The sequence below is a fragment of the Pomacea canaliculata genome, linkage group LG3 (assembly GCF_003073045.1).
Source record: "Pomacea canaliculata isolate SZHN2017 linkage group LG3, ASM307304v1, whole genome shotgun sequence".
Lineage (NCBI taxonomy): Eukaryota > Metazoa > Mollusca > Gastropoda > Architaenioglossa > Ampullariidae > Pomacea > Pomacea canaliculata.
The window spans coordinates 12,756,069-12,773,327 of record NC_037592.1 but is presented as its reverse complement, the minus strand read 5'-3'; the positions used below and the strand labels follow the sequence as shown (position 1 = coordinate 12,773,327).

General features: G+C 35.8%; 1 protein-coding gene across 1 annotated transcript; it reads left to right on the top strand.

The window, feature by feature from the left end:
- Positions 1–331: 331 nt before the first annotated feature.
- LOC112560548 (putative G-protein coupled receptor F59B2.13) lies at positions 332–1,628 on the top strand. Its single transcript, XM_025232463.1, has 3 exons — positions 332–456; positions 583–835; positions 1,043–1,628. The coding sequence occupies exons 1-3, from the start codon at positions 334–336 to the stop codon at positions 1,291–1,293; spliced, it is 627 nt and encodes a 208-aa protein (XP_025088248.1). The 5' UTR covers positions 332–333; the 3' UTR covers positions 1,294–1,628.
- The last annotated feature ends 15,631 nt before the right edge of the window (positions 1,629–17,259 follow it).

Genomic DNA, 17,259 nt, shown 5'->3' with positions numbered 1-17,259 from the left:
TGTTAGTATTTTCTAACCACGCCTTTAATAAGATATTATTAAATTATGCAGGCAATAGTAACTGTGTTTCCTAATTATGGTGTAGTGTTGAATCTTTCATTTGCAAGAAGCAGATCAATGCGACAGTAGTTCACATCCTTATAAATAATTGTGGTGACAATTTAACTCAAGCTGTATAAAAGAAGTTTACAATATTCATTCTTGTTTTGAAAACAATCCTAGATAATCTAGCCTCTAAAGAGTTGGGTGCAGTAGGACTGGGTTTAACGCCGTTTAGTTTAAGATGAGTTGTAGACACCCACTGTAGTTGTCACTGCCACATCACTGACAGAAATGGATTCTGTGTCAGACATCAGTTCAGCCGATCAGCAACCATGGACAGACTTTAGTGTGCGGCTGTTCACAACCACAAGTTCAAAGCTGTCTAAGAATGAGTCGAGCATTCTATCTGCTGATGTAAAACAATAATATTTTTTCTATAAAATTTAGTGCAACATTGAAAATAATAAATGTAAACCAACACAACTTGCATACTACATCTTGTACCTCGCTAACCCAACCTGTTCTCTTTGTCCTATCAAGATTTATGAGATCCTCATGGCGGTCATGTGCTGGTTCATGATTCCGTTTCTTCTATTCCTGGGAATCCCTGGCAACGTGGTGAGCGCCATGGTGTTCTACAGACAGGGTCTTGGAGAGAGAATCAACGTCTGTCTCTTCCTCCTGGCGCTGGCTGACCTCGTCAGTGTCGTCATCCTGCTTCTCGTGTTTGTCGAGGACCGAGTGAGAAAACACATTAGTGCAGACACCTGGTTCATAGCAATCTGGTTGGGAGGTGATTGATAGCGATTTTATTTATTAATTGTGTTATGATCATAAATATTACAAAAGACTTGTCAAAAATTTCTTTTTTTTTGTTAGTCGTAAATGCCTAGTAGATATGTATATACCTCATTCACGAAATTGATTTATCACAAAGCATGATATTTTTCTCGTTAATGAGTTATAAACATCAGAGGACTGTATATCTTTATTGATTTAGGCTTTTCCAGCGCCGAGTATGTTTCTCAATTCCTGTCGGCTGTCATCGCCTGTGAGCGCTGTTTCTGTGTCGTCAGTCCCCTCCACGCCAAGCGGCTGCTGAAGACGTCCACCATGACCGCCATTGTTGTCGTCTGCTCTGTCGTGCTGGTGGCAGGGATGTTTGTGATCGCGACCCCTAGGCACGTCGTCGATTTTATATTCGATCCGTCTACGAATATCACAAAGTCTTTCTTAATGGTGACAAAGTAAGGATATTATAATAGTGGTAGCGCATTTGTAGAACGGATTCTTATGTGTCGATTCAACTCTATGCGCTTCGTTTATTCTTGTCTGTAATTGAATTTTAATCATTACGAAAAGGCGTATCGGTCCTAATCTTATTTTCTTCTCTTGAGACAACTAAAATCTTGTTTGCCTAGATATTCGTTTTTGTTTTTTTTTTTTGTGTTTTTTTTTTTTCAAAGTTGTATCAAACATAAATAAAATGTATATGTACTTTGACTATTTTCTTACTTCATTTAGTGAAACCTATTTTATTTCATTAAAAATACTTAAAAGATATATATATATATATGTCACTTAAGTCAATAAGAAGCTCAGAGAATTAAGATTATTAACGTTATTTGCAATGTACAGTAAAAGACAGTAATAGTGTTTTGTTTCTCAGGTTCTATTTGGATAACAAGAAAATCGTCGACATTTTCCACATCTTTATCTACTCCACGATACTTCCAGTCAGTTTTTTCATCGCCATATTAATCTGCTCCTCAATTACCGCCATCAAACTACAAGCAGCTGTCAAACAGAGAAAGTCGATGACAAACGTGACGACTGGAGTAGAAAAGACTGAACATCTCGGTACTAGTATGTCAAGCAAAGAGATGGCAGTAACCCGTATGTTGATCGGCACCTCTGTTCTCTTTCTCATCTGTGTGATGCCCACTATTGGTATTCAGATCTTTTCTCTTCTCGTTCAAGAGTTAAATTCCACCAGCTTGTACTTTACTCTAAACATTGCACTCTGGCATTTCGTCTTTATGTCTCGTGGTGTCCGCTCGTCAGTCCATTTCTGTGTGTATTACATCATGGGGTCAAAGTTCAGAGAATATGTACACAGTTTATGTTTGCGGGAGAAAGTCAAACAATGACTTTAATTAGTCAAGCCACAAGAAAGTCAAACTCTTTGTACTCTTGACACTGTGTTTTTTCATAGTGCCTTGAGTAAAATTTACAGGAATATCTGGATATCTCTGACCGTCGAGGATGCCAAAACATTAGATTAGCGAAGAATGTCTAAAATATACTAACACTAAAACATATTATTCTAATGTATACTTCATAACAACAACACAGCAACATAGCCCTGGAAGGAAAGACATATTTTGTACAAGTACCTATATATATATAACATGACTACATGAACTGATTTGCCTTTTTGTTATTTTATCAGCTAAGGCAGTTGGCGCATAAAAGTTTTTGTTGGATGATGAAAGGTCGCAGGAAAAGGTAAATTGATCTTTGAAATTGGAGGGATCGCTATCATGAATAAGTCGACAAGGATGGATATATCCATTGATAAAAGAGTTGATCTCTGAGTACATATAATTCATGAATCCATGGGAATCCTATACTATAAACTAAAATTAAAAAACTATTGGGAAAAACGATAGGCATAGATAGATGATAGATGACAGTAAACCTTGGTACTAGTATGTCGAGTAACGAGTATGGGAAGAATCTCGATAACAATGAATCGATTACTAAATGTTGTGACTAATGCTGAATATGAAGAGATTGAACAGTACGGGTTGATTATGAATAGAAAGGGCTGATGGTCAAGTTAAGATTAATTTATGACCCACGTAGATATAAGGTCAACGAGGATGCATGAATCTTTAGATGAGGATAGATCGATCGATAACATGAAAGAATGATGTCAAATAAGATGTCGATGCAGACACGCTTTGTTATGTATAAAAAACATATTTATCCTTCAGCTGTAGACAGTATCTGATAATTATTTCTATCTTTAATGTGAACACAGTGTGTTGCCACAAATGGCGAATAGTTAGCCTTGTAGCTACTCAGAATGGACGTGCGTATTCCACGAACCACTATTTATTGGATGTGACAGGTGCAGGGAGTTCACTCGAACACATTAATCATACCTCTGGTTTATCTTTGGCTGACAGAGCTTTGAACTAACATTAAGAAGCTTTATTTTTTTTTTTACGAGACTTATGGATGTCTTGTGCAAGACGACGAGCTTTCTAGTAACTTTCCTGCCGAAAGGATTTCTGAGGGATCGTAAGGAATCTATCCTGCTAGATAAGGAGTAATATTGTTGTTTACCAACTTCATTCGCGAGTCTGGCGTACGACTGGTACGAAAGTTGAAATGGGTTAGTCGGTATCTTAGTATCACAGACATACTGGCATGATTTTGGCCAGACTTAGTTGGCCCCTCTGGGTTTCTATTATCGTCCGATATTATTACTTTGACTGGAAATGAAATGTTTATTTATACTGGACCAACCTATACGTAAAAATGGATCATTGAGATGTTGATAGTATGATGGCGATGCGGGCTGAGACTTTTCCTCTCTCTTGGAGATGTAAATACTAGTCGTACATGCGCATCATCATCATCATCATCATCATCATCATCATCATCATCATCATCATCATCATCATCATCATCATCATTAGTGGTAGTAGTAGTATTAAAACGAACGGGTGTGATGGCTAGTCAGTAAGCAGACAGTCAAAGTCCGCAATATTCTGTAAGTTTTTCTTCAACATAACTATTATTTTTGTCGAAGTCCATTGTTACTAACTGTTCACGTTAGCTTCGAAACGATGGTGTTCTTTGGAAATAGTTCTTTATGATCTTAACATGAATTCATTTAAGTCTTAATAATAATTTGTTCTCTAGAAAAGGAATTTCAGTATTTTATTTCATTTATGTTGTTTTTATCATCGTGACTATAATCATACAGTATTTTTTGAAATTGCTGGCATTTAGCATAAGATACAAAATTAATTGTGTAATTTTCAGAATTACAAAACGAGATTAGTAATTACTAACAAAACTTATGACTTTAAGTAATAACTCCACCATTACTACTAAAGAATAAAGATTTCTACAATAGGCCATGTCATATATCTAAAGAACACAAATATTTTGTCAGAATGGGCAATAGTTTCTTTTCTACCTTTAGTGGTGCTATAAAACTGAAGTACCGAATCATCTGAAGGTTAAAACTTCCATTGCAAAATATATTGTGGAGTGCAAGAAGAACAAGATAAATTATATTAAAAAAAGATTATTTTGTCCTTATTCGACTAAATTGTGCAACCAATTGTTTTGTTGCATTTAAAAGTATCTGAAAATGTCTTGATTCGTTGTTGACGGTTATCATTGAATTTTAGTGGTGCTTTTACACTATACGCGATAAAATTTAATCTAAACATTGAATTCTATATGTGAATTTAAATTGCTTGGATGATTTGAGCAGCAAAAGAGGCATACAGTTTTATAATTTAATTAAAGATATACGTTTGCGCAAGACATCTTTATTAAAGAGAGGCTGTAAAATTACATGTAATATTTGTGTGACTGCTGTAATTCTGTGTTAACCATTTTTGAACAATCTCTGCTGTTTACCTGGCTACCGGAATAAAACCCTTCTTACCTATCAAAAGATCATCAATTTTCCTCAAATTTAAATATGTCAATGATAACTTTCACGCTTTAACACTTTGTAGTCTTACTAAAATCAAAAGTGAGCTTGTGAAAACTGATGTCGGTATCTAGTCATGGCCTAAATTGCAATTATTTGGACTTTTGTGGACATGTTGTCTCATACACAAAGTTTACTGTAAACATCATTTTTTTGTTGGAAGGAAAAACAATAATAGAGGCAGCACTAAAATGTAGGACTGGTATTAATGAAATTTCTCGTTCCTCTATATATTGTCACATTTTTGGGTTACCAATATCAATATCATCATTCAAACTGTTTCATGGTTTTCTTTCTGCTCTGTAACAACCAAAGCCCTTGCAACAGCTTTACAAGTGATGCTGAGTGTTGACAAGACTGCTGCTACATTTACAGGTTGTAACCACGGCGACAGGCTGATTGCGAGTTTTGATGACTTGTGACAGTTTACACAATAAAGTTTGAATTAATCAAAAAAGTATATCAGATGCATAGTTTTCTGAAATTTGGTATCTAATTTCTCACCATGAATATTGTTGCATTTTTCTGTTAAATAATGACAAATATAGTAAGATACATATTAGAGGACTCTCGAGAAATAAGCAGCTGAGAATATCTGTTGTAGTGTGTCAGCAGGTGACCGAGTGTTGTAACAATCAGTGTGGTTGTTTAAGAACAACTGCGGCAACAGGTCAACGTTCGCCAATTTCGTAAGACACGAATGTTTGAAACTCCATCAAGCAGCTGACAGTTCGTTTTCTTTTATTGTAGGGACATTCTACAAGCTCTTAGAAAACATTTAATAGAATTTGCTCTTTGTTAAAAGCACGTACATGTATTCAGATTATTTAACCTCTTAAGCGTTGGACTAATTACAGCGTGTCTGAAACTTAATCATTTGGCAAACATTGTTTCGTCCTTATTTTCTTTTGTTCACACAATAATTTTTGTTTCCCTAGACTTCCAGTGTTTATTTTTTACTTTAACGTTCACACAACAGAAATGAATGTTAGTCTACTTTGACATTATTTTCTTAGCACATTTCGCAAGCCTTTTCTATTTCTTCCAAGATACATAACTTGTATGTATGTCTTGTAGAATACATTAAATGTAGCGCTCTCATTACTTGAATTAAATCTGACTGAAATTATTTGTACTATGTTGGGGCGCATAAACAATGAAAGACGACTCAGTGAAATAGCTTTTCACTTCTCAGGTACTTTATAGCTCATACAAAAATCATCGACATTGTTGACATCGTTATCTACTCCAAGTTTGCGGGGTGTGCTTCAAGATAACAGTTGACCAGTCATCGTTAATAGTCTCTAAGATTCTCTGACCTATGAGATTAAGGTTGACCCCTCCCAAAGCATGACCTTACTGAGACAAAACTATTAATCCCCGTCTCCAGCTCCTTACATCTTCTGAAAGTATCAGTAAAAGATGAAGAGGAAGGAATAATCTAACCCACCTTTATCAACTGACAGAAACGTTTTCTAGCGACAAGACTGGTAGTGTTAAACTGTTACATTCACCTTTAAGCTACAAGGCAATGAATTGTTCACAAACCTTACAATCCAGACAAAGGGTAAAAAACCCAGACCAGCAGTATATACAATGAAAATAAACTCCTTAGTAGGACCCACAATGAGCTGTGTGTTTTAGAAGCGCAAAGGAACTACACTAGCTTATGAAAGAGGGTTTGTACGAGTACACACATACATACACGTATATATATATATACACACACATACATCGCGCCCGTTAATAAAACACAAAATATTCTTTAAAATATTTATCACTTTTATTTACTAAAATCGGATGCTTTTCTAATTTCTTATTAATTTTATTTATATTTTTGTGTGTAGAGAATGCCTACAATCTCAAGAGTTGCAAAGGATGATTGCGGAAGTATACTCCCTTGACATTCTATTATTTTCTTTTAATTGGGAAAACTAATTCATTGCCACATTTTAACAGTTTCTTTTTGTATAACAGCCTCTATAATGAAATGTTCTTACAGCAATCAAGGTAAGTGCACAGGAAAAATTATTTCAAACAAGTTACATGACATTTCTCTATATTTAAGAGATCAATTGCTGTCTGCAATTTTCGTAATTACTAACAACGAATTTATTAAAATATTGTTTAACATGGAAGCAATAATGTTTCTTAATTAAGGTACACTGCTGAATCTTTTATTTAGAAGGAGCAGATAAATGCGACAGTAGCTCACATTCTTATAAACAATTTTGGTGACAATTTAATTTAATCTGTACAAAAGAAGTTCACAATATTCAATCATGATTTAAAACACCATCCAAGATCATAAAAAGCCTCTATAGAGTTGGATTAAGTAGGACTAGGGGCAACTCCGTTTCTGTATAAAAATTTCTTTAAGATGAGTTGTAGACACCCACTGTAGTTGTCACTGCCACATCACTGACAGAAATGGATTCTGTGTCAGACATCAGTTCAACCGATCAGCAACCATGGACAGACTTCAGTGTGCGGCTTTTCACAACCACAAGTTCAAAGTTTTCTGAGAATAAGTCGAGCATTCTGTCTGCTGAAGTAAAACAACAATAACAGCAATAGCAACAATTATATATTTTGTTCTGGAACATTTAGTGTATCATTAAAAATTATAAATATTAACTAACACAACTTACATACTACATCTTGTACCTCACTTACCCAAAGTGCTCTCTCTGTCCTATCAAGATTTACGAGATCATCATGGCGGTCATATGCTGGTTCATGATTCCGTTTCTTCTATTCCTGGGAATCCCTGGCACCATTCTGAGCGCCATGGTGTTCTACAGACAGGGTCTTGGAGAGAGAATCAACGTCTGTCTCTTCCTCCTGGCGCTGGCTGACCTCGTCAACGTCGTCATCCTGCTTCTGATGTATGTCGAGGACCGAGTGAGAAAACACATCAGTCCAGACACTTGGTTCATAACAGTCCGGCTGCCAGGTGAGTGATAGCGATTTTATTTAGTTAATTGTGTTATAGTCCTAAATCTTACAATTTGACAAAAATTTCTTTTTTGTGAGTCGTAAATGCCTAGTAGATATTGTGTATACCTTATTCACGAAATTCATTTATCATAAAGCCTGAATTTTTCTTGTTAAAGAGTTATAAACATCAGAGGACTGTATATCGTTACTGATTTAGGCTTAACCAGCGCCGAGTGGGCCTCTCAGTTGCTGTCGGCTGTCATCGCCTGTGAGCGCTGTTTCTGTGTCGTCAGTCCCCTCCACGCCAAGCGGCTGCTGAAGACGTCCACCATGACCGCCATTGTTGTCGTCTGCTGTGTCGTGCTGGTGACAGGGATGTTGGTTATTGTGATTCCTAAACACACCGTCGGCTTTATGTACGATCCCTCTACGAATAGCACAAAGTCTTTCTTCACAGTGACAAAGTAAGAGTATTATAATAGTGTAAGTAGTATTTGTAAAATGAATTCTCATGTGTCGATACAAACTCTGTGCGTTTCTTTTTCATGTTTCAAAGTTTCTTCTTGTCTTTACCTGATGTCTGAATTTTAATCATTCCGAAAATGCGCATCGATCCTAATTTTTTTTCTCTTGAGACAACTGAAATCTTGTATGCCTACATAATCGTTTGACTTTTTTTCTTTCAAAGTTCTCTTAAACATAAATAAAATTTATATAAACTTTGATATTTTTCTTACCACATTTCACGAAAACTATTTCAGTTCCTTAACACTACTTAAAAGACATATATATCAGTCAATTTCATAAGCAGCTCAGAGAATTAAGATGACTAAAGTTATTTGCAATGTACAGTAAAAGACAGTAGTAGTTTTTTGTTTCTCAGGTACTATACGGATAACAAGAAAATCGTCGACATTTTCGACATCATTATCTACTCCACGGTACTTCCAGTCAGTTTTTTCATCGCTATATTAATCTGCACGTCCGTTACCGCCATCAAACTACAAGCAGCTGTCAAACAGAGAAAGTCGATGACAAACGTGACGACTGGGACACAGAAGACTGAACATCTCGGTACTAGTATGTCTAGTAAAGAAATGGCAGTAACCCGGATGTTGATCGGGACCTCTGTTCTCTTTCTCATCTGTGTGATGCCCACTATTGGTATTCAGATATTTTCTCTTCTCGTTCAAGAGTTCAATTCCACCAGCTTGTACTTTACTCTAAACTTTGCACTCTGGTATTTTGTCTTTCTGTCTCGTTGTGTCCGCTCGTCAGTCCATTTCTGTGTGTATTACATCATGGGGTCAAAGTTCCGAGAATATGTACACAGTTTATGTCTGCGCGAGAAAGTCAAACGATGACTTTAATTAGTCAAACCACAAGAAAGTCAAACTCTTTGTACACTTCCATACTGTTTTTTTTTTTTCATAGTTCCTTGAGTAAGTTTAACAAGCATATCTCTATATCTCTGACCGTCGAGGATGCCAAAACATTAGATTAACGAAGAATGTCTAAAATATACTAACATTAAAACAAATTCTTCTAATGTATACTTCATAACAACAACACAACAACATGGCCCTGGAAGGAAAGAGACATATTTTGTACAAGTACCTGTATATCTGAAATATGACTACATGAACTGATTTTCCTTTTTGTTATTTTATTAGCTAAGGCAGTTGGTGCATAAAAGTTTTTGTTGGATGATGAAATGTCGAATGAGAATGTATAATCTATAAAATTGGAATGATCGCTATCATGGATGAGTCGACAAGGATGGATATATCCAATGATAAAAGAATTAATCTCTGAGTACAGATAATTCATCAATCTATGAGAATCCTATACTGTGAACTAAAACTAAAATCGTATCGGGAGCACCGACATGCATAGATGAAAGATGACAGTAAACCTCGATACTAGAACGTTGATTAGAGCTGTGGTATTTTGTCTTCATGTGTAGTGGCATCCACTCCTAAGTAAACTTTTGTGTTTATTACATGATGGGTTCAAAGCTCAGAGACTCAGTCGACAGTTTCTGTCGGTGGATGGGAAGACCTTCCAATGACAAGTCTGTACTTAACGAAGTCAGTAGGGAGTCAAAGTCCTTGCAGCTCCCGCACATCTACATAGTGTCTTTCAAAAATGTTCAACAAAGAAATAATAGCTTGCCATGTGCAGCAAGACGTGGATGTTCCTTCGTTCAATACACAAAATCCAAGATTTTCTCTTGTTCCTGCCCACATTTTTATATTAATAAACATCAATAAAAATACGTTAAACTATGGATCTTGAAAACAGATAATCAACAGTCCATTGGGATAATTCATGGTGAAATAAAAATGGAAATTTTGCAAGAATCGAATAAGGGTGTATGGGTAAAATTTTGATAAAAAATGAATTGTTGTGCCTAGTGTTGAATATGAGGAGTTTAAAGATTATGGATAGAAAAGGCTGAGGGTTACAAATTGGTCAGTCGATGAGTAAAGATAGATGATGACGAAGGTAGATTAAAGGTTAACGAGGATGTATGAATCCTTATATGTGCATAGATTGATCGATAATTGGAAGAATAATGTCAAATAAGATGTCAATGCAGACATGCTTTGTATGTATTAAAAACGTACTTATCCCCTCAGCTGTAGACAATATCTGATAAATATTTCTATCTTGCATGTCAACACAGTTTCTTGCCACAAATGGTGAATAGTTTGCCTTCTAGCTACTCACAATGGATGTGCGTATCTCATGAATCACTGTTCACTGGATGTGACAGGTGTAGGGAGTTCACGCGAACAAATTAATTATACCTCTGGTTTATCGTTGGCTGACAGAGCTTTGAACTAACATTAAGAAGCTTTAATATTTTTTAACGAGACGTATGCATCTCTCGTGCAAGACGACGAGACTTTCTAGTAACTTTCCTGCAGAAAAGAACTCTGAGGGATCTTAAGGAATCTATCCTGTCTAGATAAGGAGTAATATTGTTGTTGTTGACAAACTTAATTCGTGAGTCTGGCATAAGACCGGTACGAACGTTGAAACGATAGTCGGTTTTTTAGTATCACAGACAGACTGGCCTGATTTTGGCCAGACTTAGTTGGCCCCTCTGGGATTCTATTATCTATCGTCCGATATTATTATTTTGACTGGAAATAAAAATTTTATTTATACTGGACCAACGCTTACGTAAAAATGGATCCTCGAGATATTGATGCTATGTTGGCGATGCTGGCTTAGACTATTCCTCTGTCTTGGAGACGTTATTACTGAGCGTACGTTCGTATTATTATTACTATTACTATTACTATTATTATTATTATTATTATTATTATTATTATTATTATTATTATTATTATTATTATTATTATTAAGCACGGGAGTGATGGGTAGTCAGTAAACACACAGTCAAAATTCCGCAATATTCTGTATATGAGAGAAATTTAAACTAGTAATAATAAAAACAAGATAAATTATATTAAACAAGGATTATTTGTCCTTTTACAACTAAATTATTCCACCAATTGCTTCGTTGCTTTTAAAAGTAACTGAATGTTTTTTGATTGGCTTGACGGTTTTCATTTGATTTTTGTCGTCCATTTGCACCATACACGATACAATTTTATCTAAACATCTAATTCTATGTGTGTATTTACATTGCTGGAATGATTTGATCAGCTAAAGTCGTATGCAATTCTTATAATTTAATCAAATAAGTTTGCGCAAGACATCTTCATTAGGGAGAGACTTACAGTTGCATGTAGTATTTGTCTGACTGATGTGACTCCGTGTGAATTCTTTTTTGAACAACCTCCAGTATATATCTGGCTACCTGAACAAAGCCTGGCTTACCTATCAAAAGATCATTAATATTCCTCTGTTGAAGAGCATTTAGGAAAGTTCCGATCTTTCTACGACAGATTCAATTCTATCTTGAAATGAGTTTCTTAAGTTAAATCTGATTTAAGACCACAAAAAATTTTTCTTGTTTGTAATTATTATAAAAGTTACTTTGTATGAGACCCTTACATCTTCTTCTTTTCCTATCCGTAATTCCCGTAACAACAAGCAAGAAGGCATTTGTCAAAATAATGAAGACAAAACAAAAATAAAAAACATTCGAAGGTTCAGTTTTATGACAAGCGGGTCAGATTTTGACAATAAACCATTACAATCTGACAATCACATTATCTATTACTAAAATCAATTATCAGTGACATAGAATAAGACTGAAAACATCCAGTAGTTCAATGCTCTTATAATAGAGCTAAATTAACTATTGAGTATATTTTATTTTAGTTAGTTAACTGGATGAAAATTTCATTTTGCATTTTCAAGAAAAGAAACGTGGCATATTACGATAATAAAAATCAAGATTGCTTGAAAATAATTATCGACATTATTTTGTGTTCAGGTCATATCACTCTAATATAAATTATATTTTATGTCATTGATAAATTTCATGCTTTGTAGTTTTAGAAAAAAAAAATAAAGTTAAGGTTGTGAAAACGGATGTCGGTATCTAGTCATGAGCTAATCTGCATTTATTTTGACTTTTGTGGACATGTCTCATACACAAAGTTTATTATAAACATCATTTTTCTTGAAAAAGGGAAACAGTAATATAGGCAGCACTAAAAGATAAGACTGGTATTAATGAAATTTCTCGTTCCTCTCTATCTTGTCTTAACAAGTGATGCTGAGTGTTGAGAGGATTGCAGCTACATTTACATGTTGTAACCACGGCGACTAGGCTGCTGCGAGTTTAATGACTTGTGACAGTTTACACAATAAAGTTTGAATCATCAAAAATGTATATCAAATATATATTTTACTTGAAGTTGGTGACTAATTTCTCACCCTAAATATTGTTGTATTTTCGCTGTTAACTATCCGTTTGCATGTGCGTGAATGTAAGTGTGTGTGTGTGTGTGTGTCAGTGTGTGTGTGTGTGTGTGCACTGACTGAAATGAGTTGTAATGTGTTTGGGCGCATAAACAGTGAAAGACGACTAGGTGAATTAGCTTTTCACTTCTCAGGTACTATATAGCTCAGAAGAAAAATCATCGACATTGACATCATTATCTACTCCACCTTTGTGGGGTGTGCGCCAAGACAACAGTTGACCAGTCATCGTTGGACATAGACTCAACGATTCTCTGACCTATGAGATAAAGGTTGACCCCTCACAAAGCACGACATTACTGAGACAAATTGTATCAGTATCCGTCTCCAGCTCCTTACATCGCCATAAAATAGCAATGAAAGATAAAAAGAAAGAATAATCTTACCCACCTTTATCAACAGACAACAACATTTTCGAGAGACAAGGCTGGTAGTGTTAAACTCTACATTCGCCTACAAAATTGTGAACTGCAAATACACCTTCATAACGATTCAGAGACTTTCAGGAGAAGAAGCAGGCAATGAATTGTTTACCATCCTTACTATCCAAACAAAGGACAAAGAAAGTGTAGTAGTGTATATACAATTAAAAAGAACTCCTTAGTAGGACCCAGAATAAGCTGGGTGCTTAAGAAGAGCAAAGAAAACAAACTAGCTTATGAAACAGAGCTTGTACGAGTACGAACACACACATATATACAGGTACACGCAAAGGTACATGCACGTACAAAACGCACAGACATACACACATCGCGCCCGTCAATGAAACAGAAAATGTTTAAAGAAAAATCTTTCTTATTCTTTCCAATATTTACCTATTTTAGTTATTAAAAGTCGGCTGCTGTTCTAATTTATTTAGTTATTTTTGCTGTAAAGAATGACTAAAATCTCAAGATATGCAAAGGATATTTTTGGAAATATACTCCTTGACATTCTTTTATTTTCTTTTAATTGAGATTACAAATGCATTGCGACATTTAAACAGTTTTTCTCTGTTCAACAGCCTCTACACTTAAATGTTCCTACAGCACTCAAGGTTTGTGCCAGGAAAAAATCCTTTAAAACTAGTCTCATGACATTTCTCCATGTTTTAGGAATCAATCGTTATCTGAGATTTTAGTATTTACTAACCCCGCCTTTATTAAAATATTGTTTAATTATGCAGGCAATAGTAACTGTGTTTTCTCATTATGGTGAAGTGCTGAATCTTTTATTTACAAGCAGCAGATAAATGCGACAGTAGTTCACATCCTTATAAATAATTGTGGTGACAATTTAACTCAAGCTTTACAAATAAGTTTACAATATTCACTCATGTTGTGAATCACATTCCTCGATCATTTACCGTTTAAAGCTTTGGGTGGAGTAGGACTGAGGCGACCGCCATTTCTGAATAAACCTTTTTTTTAAGATGAGACACGGGCTGTCGTTGTCACTGCCACATCACTGACACAAATGGATTCTGTGTCAGACATCAGTTCAACCGATCAGGAATCATGGACAGACTTCAGTGTACGGCTGTTCACAGCCACAAGTTCAAAACTGTCTGAGAATGAGTCGAGCATTCTATCTTTTGAAGTAAAACAACAACAACAACATATAACAGCTTTTCTATAAATTTTGCTGAAAAATTCTGTGTTGCATTCAATATAATTATTGTTAACTAACAAAACTTGCTTACTACGTCCTGAGGCTTACTTACCAAACCTGTTCTCTCTGTCCTATCAAGATTTATGAGTTCATCGTAGCGGCAATATGCTGGCTCATTATTCCGTTTCTACTGTTCCTGGGAATCCTTGGCAACGTGCTGAGCGCCATGGTGTTCTACAGACAGGGTCTTGGAGAGAGAATCAACGTCTGTCTCTTCCTCCTGGCGCTGGCTGACCTCGTCAACGTCGTCATCCTGCTTCTGATGTATGTCGAGGACCGAGTGAGGAAACACGTCATTCCAGACACCTGGTTTATAACAGTCTGGTTGGGAGGTCAGTCCGTGGGTGATAGCGATTATTATTTATCTATTTATTGTTTTGTGGCGCAAATCTTACAAAAGTCAATGCCATTTGACTTGAAAGAAAGTTCTTTTTTGTGAATTGTAACGTAGTAGATATTTCAATCATCTTATTAACGAACAATGATTTCTCTCTGAGCATTATCGTCTTTTTTAATGAGTAATAAAAATCAGAGGGCTGTATATCGTTACTGATGTAGGTGTAAGCAGCGCTGAGTGGGCCTCTCAATTCCTGTCGGCTGTCATCGCCTGTGAGCGCTGTTTCTGTGTCGTCAGTCCCCTCCACGCCAAGCGGCTGCTGAAGACGTCCACCATGACCGCCATTGTTGTCGTCTGCTGTGTCGTGCTGGTGGCAGGGATGTTTGTTATCGTCACCCCTAAGCACACCATTGATTTTATGTACGATCCGTCTACGAATATCACAAAGTCTTTCGTGACAGTGACAAAGTAAGGGTATGGTCACATTACAAAATAGAGTTAGTTGGATTTGTAAAATCCGTTTTTACGTGTTAATACAAACTCTATGCGCTTCTTTTCTTGTTTCTCAGTTAGTTTTTGTCACGATTGTGTCTGTATTTTAATCATTCCAAAAACAGATATTGCTTTTAATTTTATTTTATTCTCTTGAGACAACTAAAATCTTGTTTGACCTAGATATTAGTTATTTTGCTTTACTTCAACGTTCTCTCAAACTTAAATAAAATTTATATAAACTATGACATTTTTCTTACCACATCTCCCTGAAACTTACTTCATTTCCTAAAAAGATGTTCAAAAGACATGTATTTCAGTCAAGTAGCTCATAGATTAAATCGCTAAAGGTATTTGCAATGTATCTCAAAAGACTGTTTGATAAAATATTTTTTATTTCTCAGGTACTATATGGATAACAAGAAAATCGTCGACATTTTTGACATCATTATCTACTCCACGATACTTCCAATCATTTTTTTCATCGCCATATTAATCTGCACCTCCATTACCGCCATCAAACTACAAGCAGCTGTCAAACAGAGAAAGTCGATGACAAACGTGACGACTGTGACACAGAAGACTGAACATCTCGCTACTAGTATGTCGAGCAAAGAGATGGCAGTAACCCGGATGTTGATCGGGACCTCTGTTCTCTTTCTCATCTGTGTGATACCAACTATTGGTGTTCAGATATTTTCTCTTCTCCTACAAGAGTTGTCTTCCACCAGTATGTACTTCACTCTAAACTTTGCACTCTGGTATTTTGTTTTAATGTTTCGTGGAGTCCGCTCGTCAGTCCATTTCTGTGTGTATTACATCATGGGGTCAAAATTTAGAGAATATATACACAGTTTATGTCTGCGGGAGAAAGTAAAACGATGACTTTAGTGATGGCACAAAAAAGTAAATTTCTTTGTACACTTCCAAACTGCGTTTTTTTACTCACAGTTCCTTGAGTAAGTTAAACAAGTATATCTCTGACCGTCGAGGGTGACATTAGACTAGCGAAGAATTTCTAAAACAAACTAACACTAAAATATGTTTAGGTAAAATATACTTCGTAAACAAACAAGACAGCAACATATTAGCCCTAGAAGGAAAGAGAAATATTTTGTACCAGTATAGATATAAATGATATGATATATCACTACATGAACTAATTGGCACTTTCGTTGTTATTTTTTTAGCTAATACTATTCTTGCATACGGGTTTTGCTGGATGCTGAAATGTGCCATTAGAAGTTATGTTGATGTATGAAACTGGAGGGATCCCGATCATGGATGAGTCGACATGGATGGATATATCCAATGTTTAAAGAAATAAGTTTCTTAGGATAGATGGTTGATGAATCTATGAGAATCCTATACTGTGAAATCAACTCACAAATATTAGGAAAACCAATAGGCATAGATAGATGATAAATGACAGTACACCACGGTACTAGTATGTCGAGTAAAGAGGTGGCAGTAACCCGTATGTTGATTGGGACCTCTGTCCTCTTTCTAGTGTGTATGACGGCCAACGTTGGTCTTCAGATCTTCTCTTTCTGGAAAGAGAGTTACCCTTTACCAACCCGTATCTCACCCTGAATACAGTGCTGTGGTATTTTGTCTTCGTGTGTCGTGGCATCCGCTCCTTAATAAACTTTGGTGTTTATTACATCATGGGTTCAAAGTTCAGAGACTCCGTCGACAGTTTCTGTCGGTGGATGGGAAGACCTTCCAATGACAAGTCTGTACTTAACGAAGTCAGTAGGGAGTCAAAGTCCTTGTAGCTCCCGCACATCTACACAGTGTCTTTCAAAAATGTTCAACAAAGAAATAATTATCTTCTATGTGAGGCAAGACGTGGATGGTACTTCATTTAATAAACAAAAATCCAAGATTTTCTCTTGTTCCCGCCCACATTTATATATTAACAAAGATCAATAAAAATACATTAAACTATGGATCTTTGAAAAAAAGATAACCGATAGTACATTGGAATAATTCATTGTAAAATAAAAATGGAAATTTGCAAAGAATCTGGATATATGAGTAGAATTTCGATAACAATGAATCGATTACTTAATGTTGTGACTAATGTTGAATATGAAGAGTACGGGTTCATTATGGATAGAAAGGGCTGAGGGTTACGAATTTG

What these genes read in the sequence shown, in the direction of transcription:
- LOC112560548 (XM_025232463.1), top strand. Translation starts at nt 334, where the DNA reads ATGGATTCTGTGTCAGACATCAGTTCAGCCGATCAGCAACCATGGACA. An exon ending in CGAGCATTCTATCTGCTGAT is followed by an intron (nt 457 to 582) that starts GTAAAACAATAA and finishes TGTCCTATCAAG; the next exon opens with ATTTATGAGATCCTCATGGC. An exon ending in CATAGCAATCTGGTTGGGAG is followed by an intron (nt 836 to 1,042) that starts GTGATTGATAGC and finishes TTATTGATTTAG; the next exon opens with GCTTTTCCAGCGCCGAGTAT.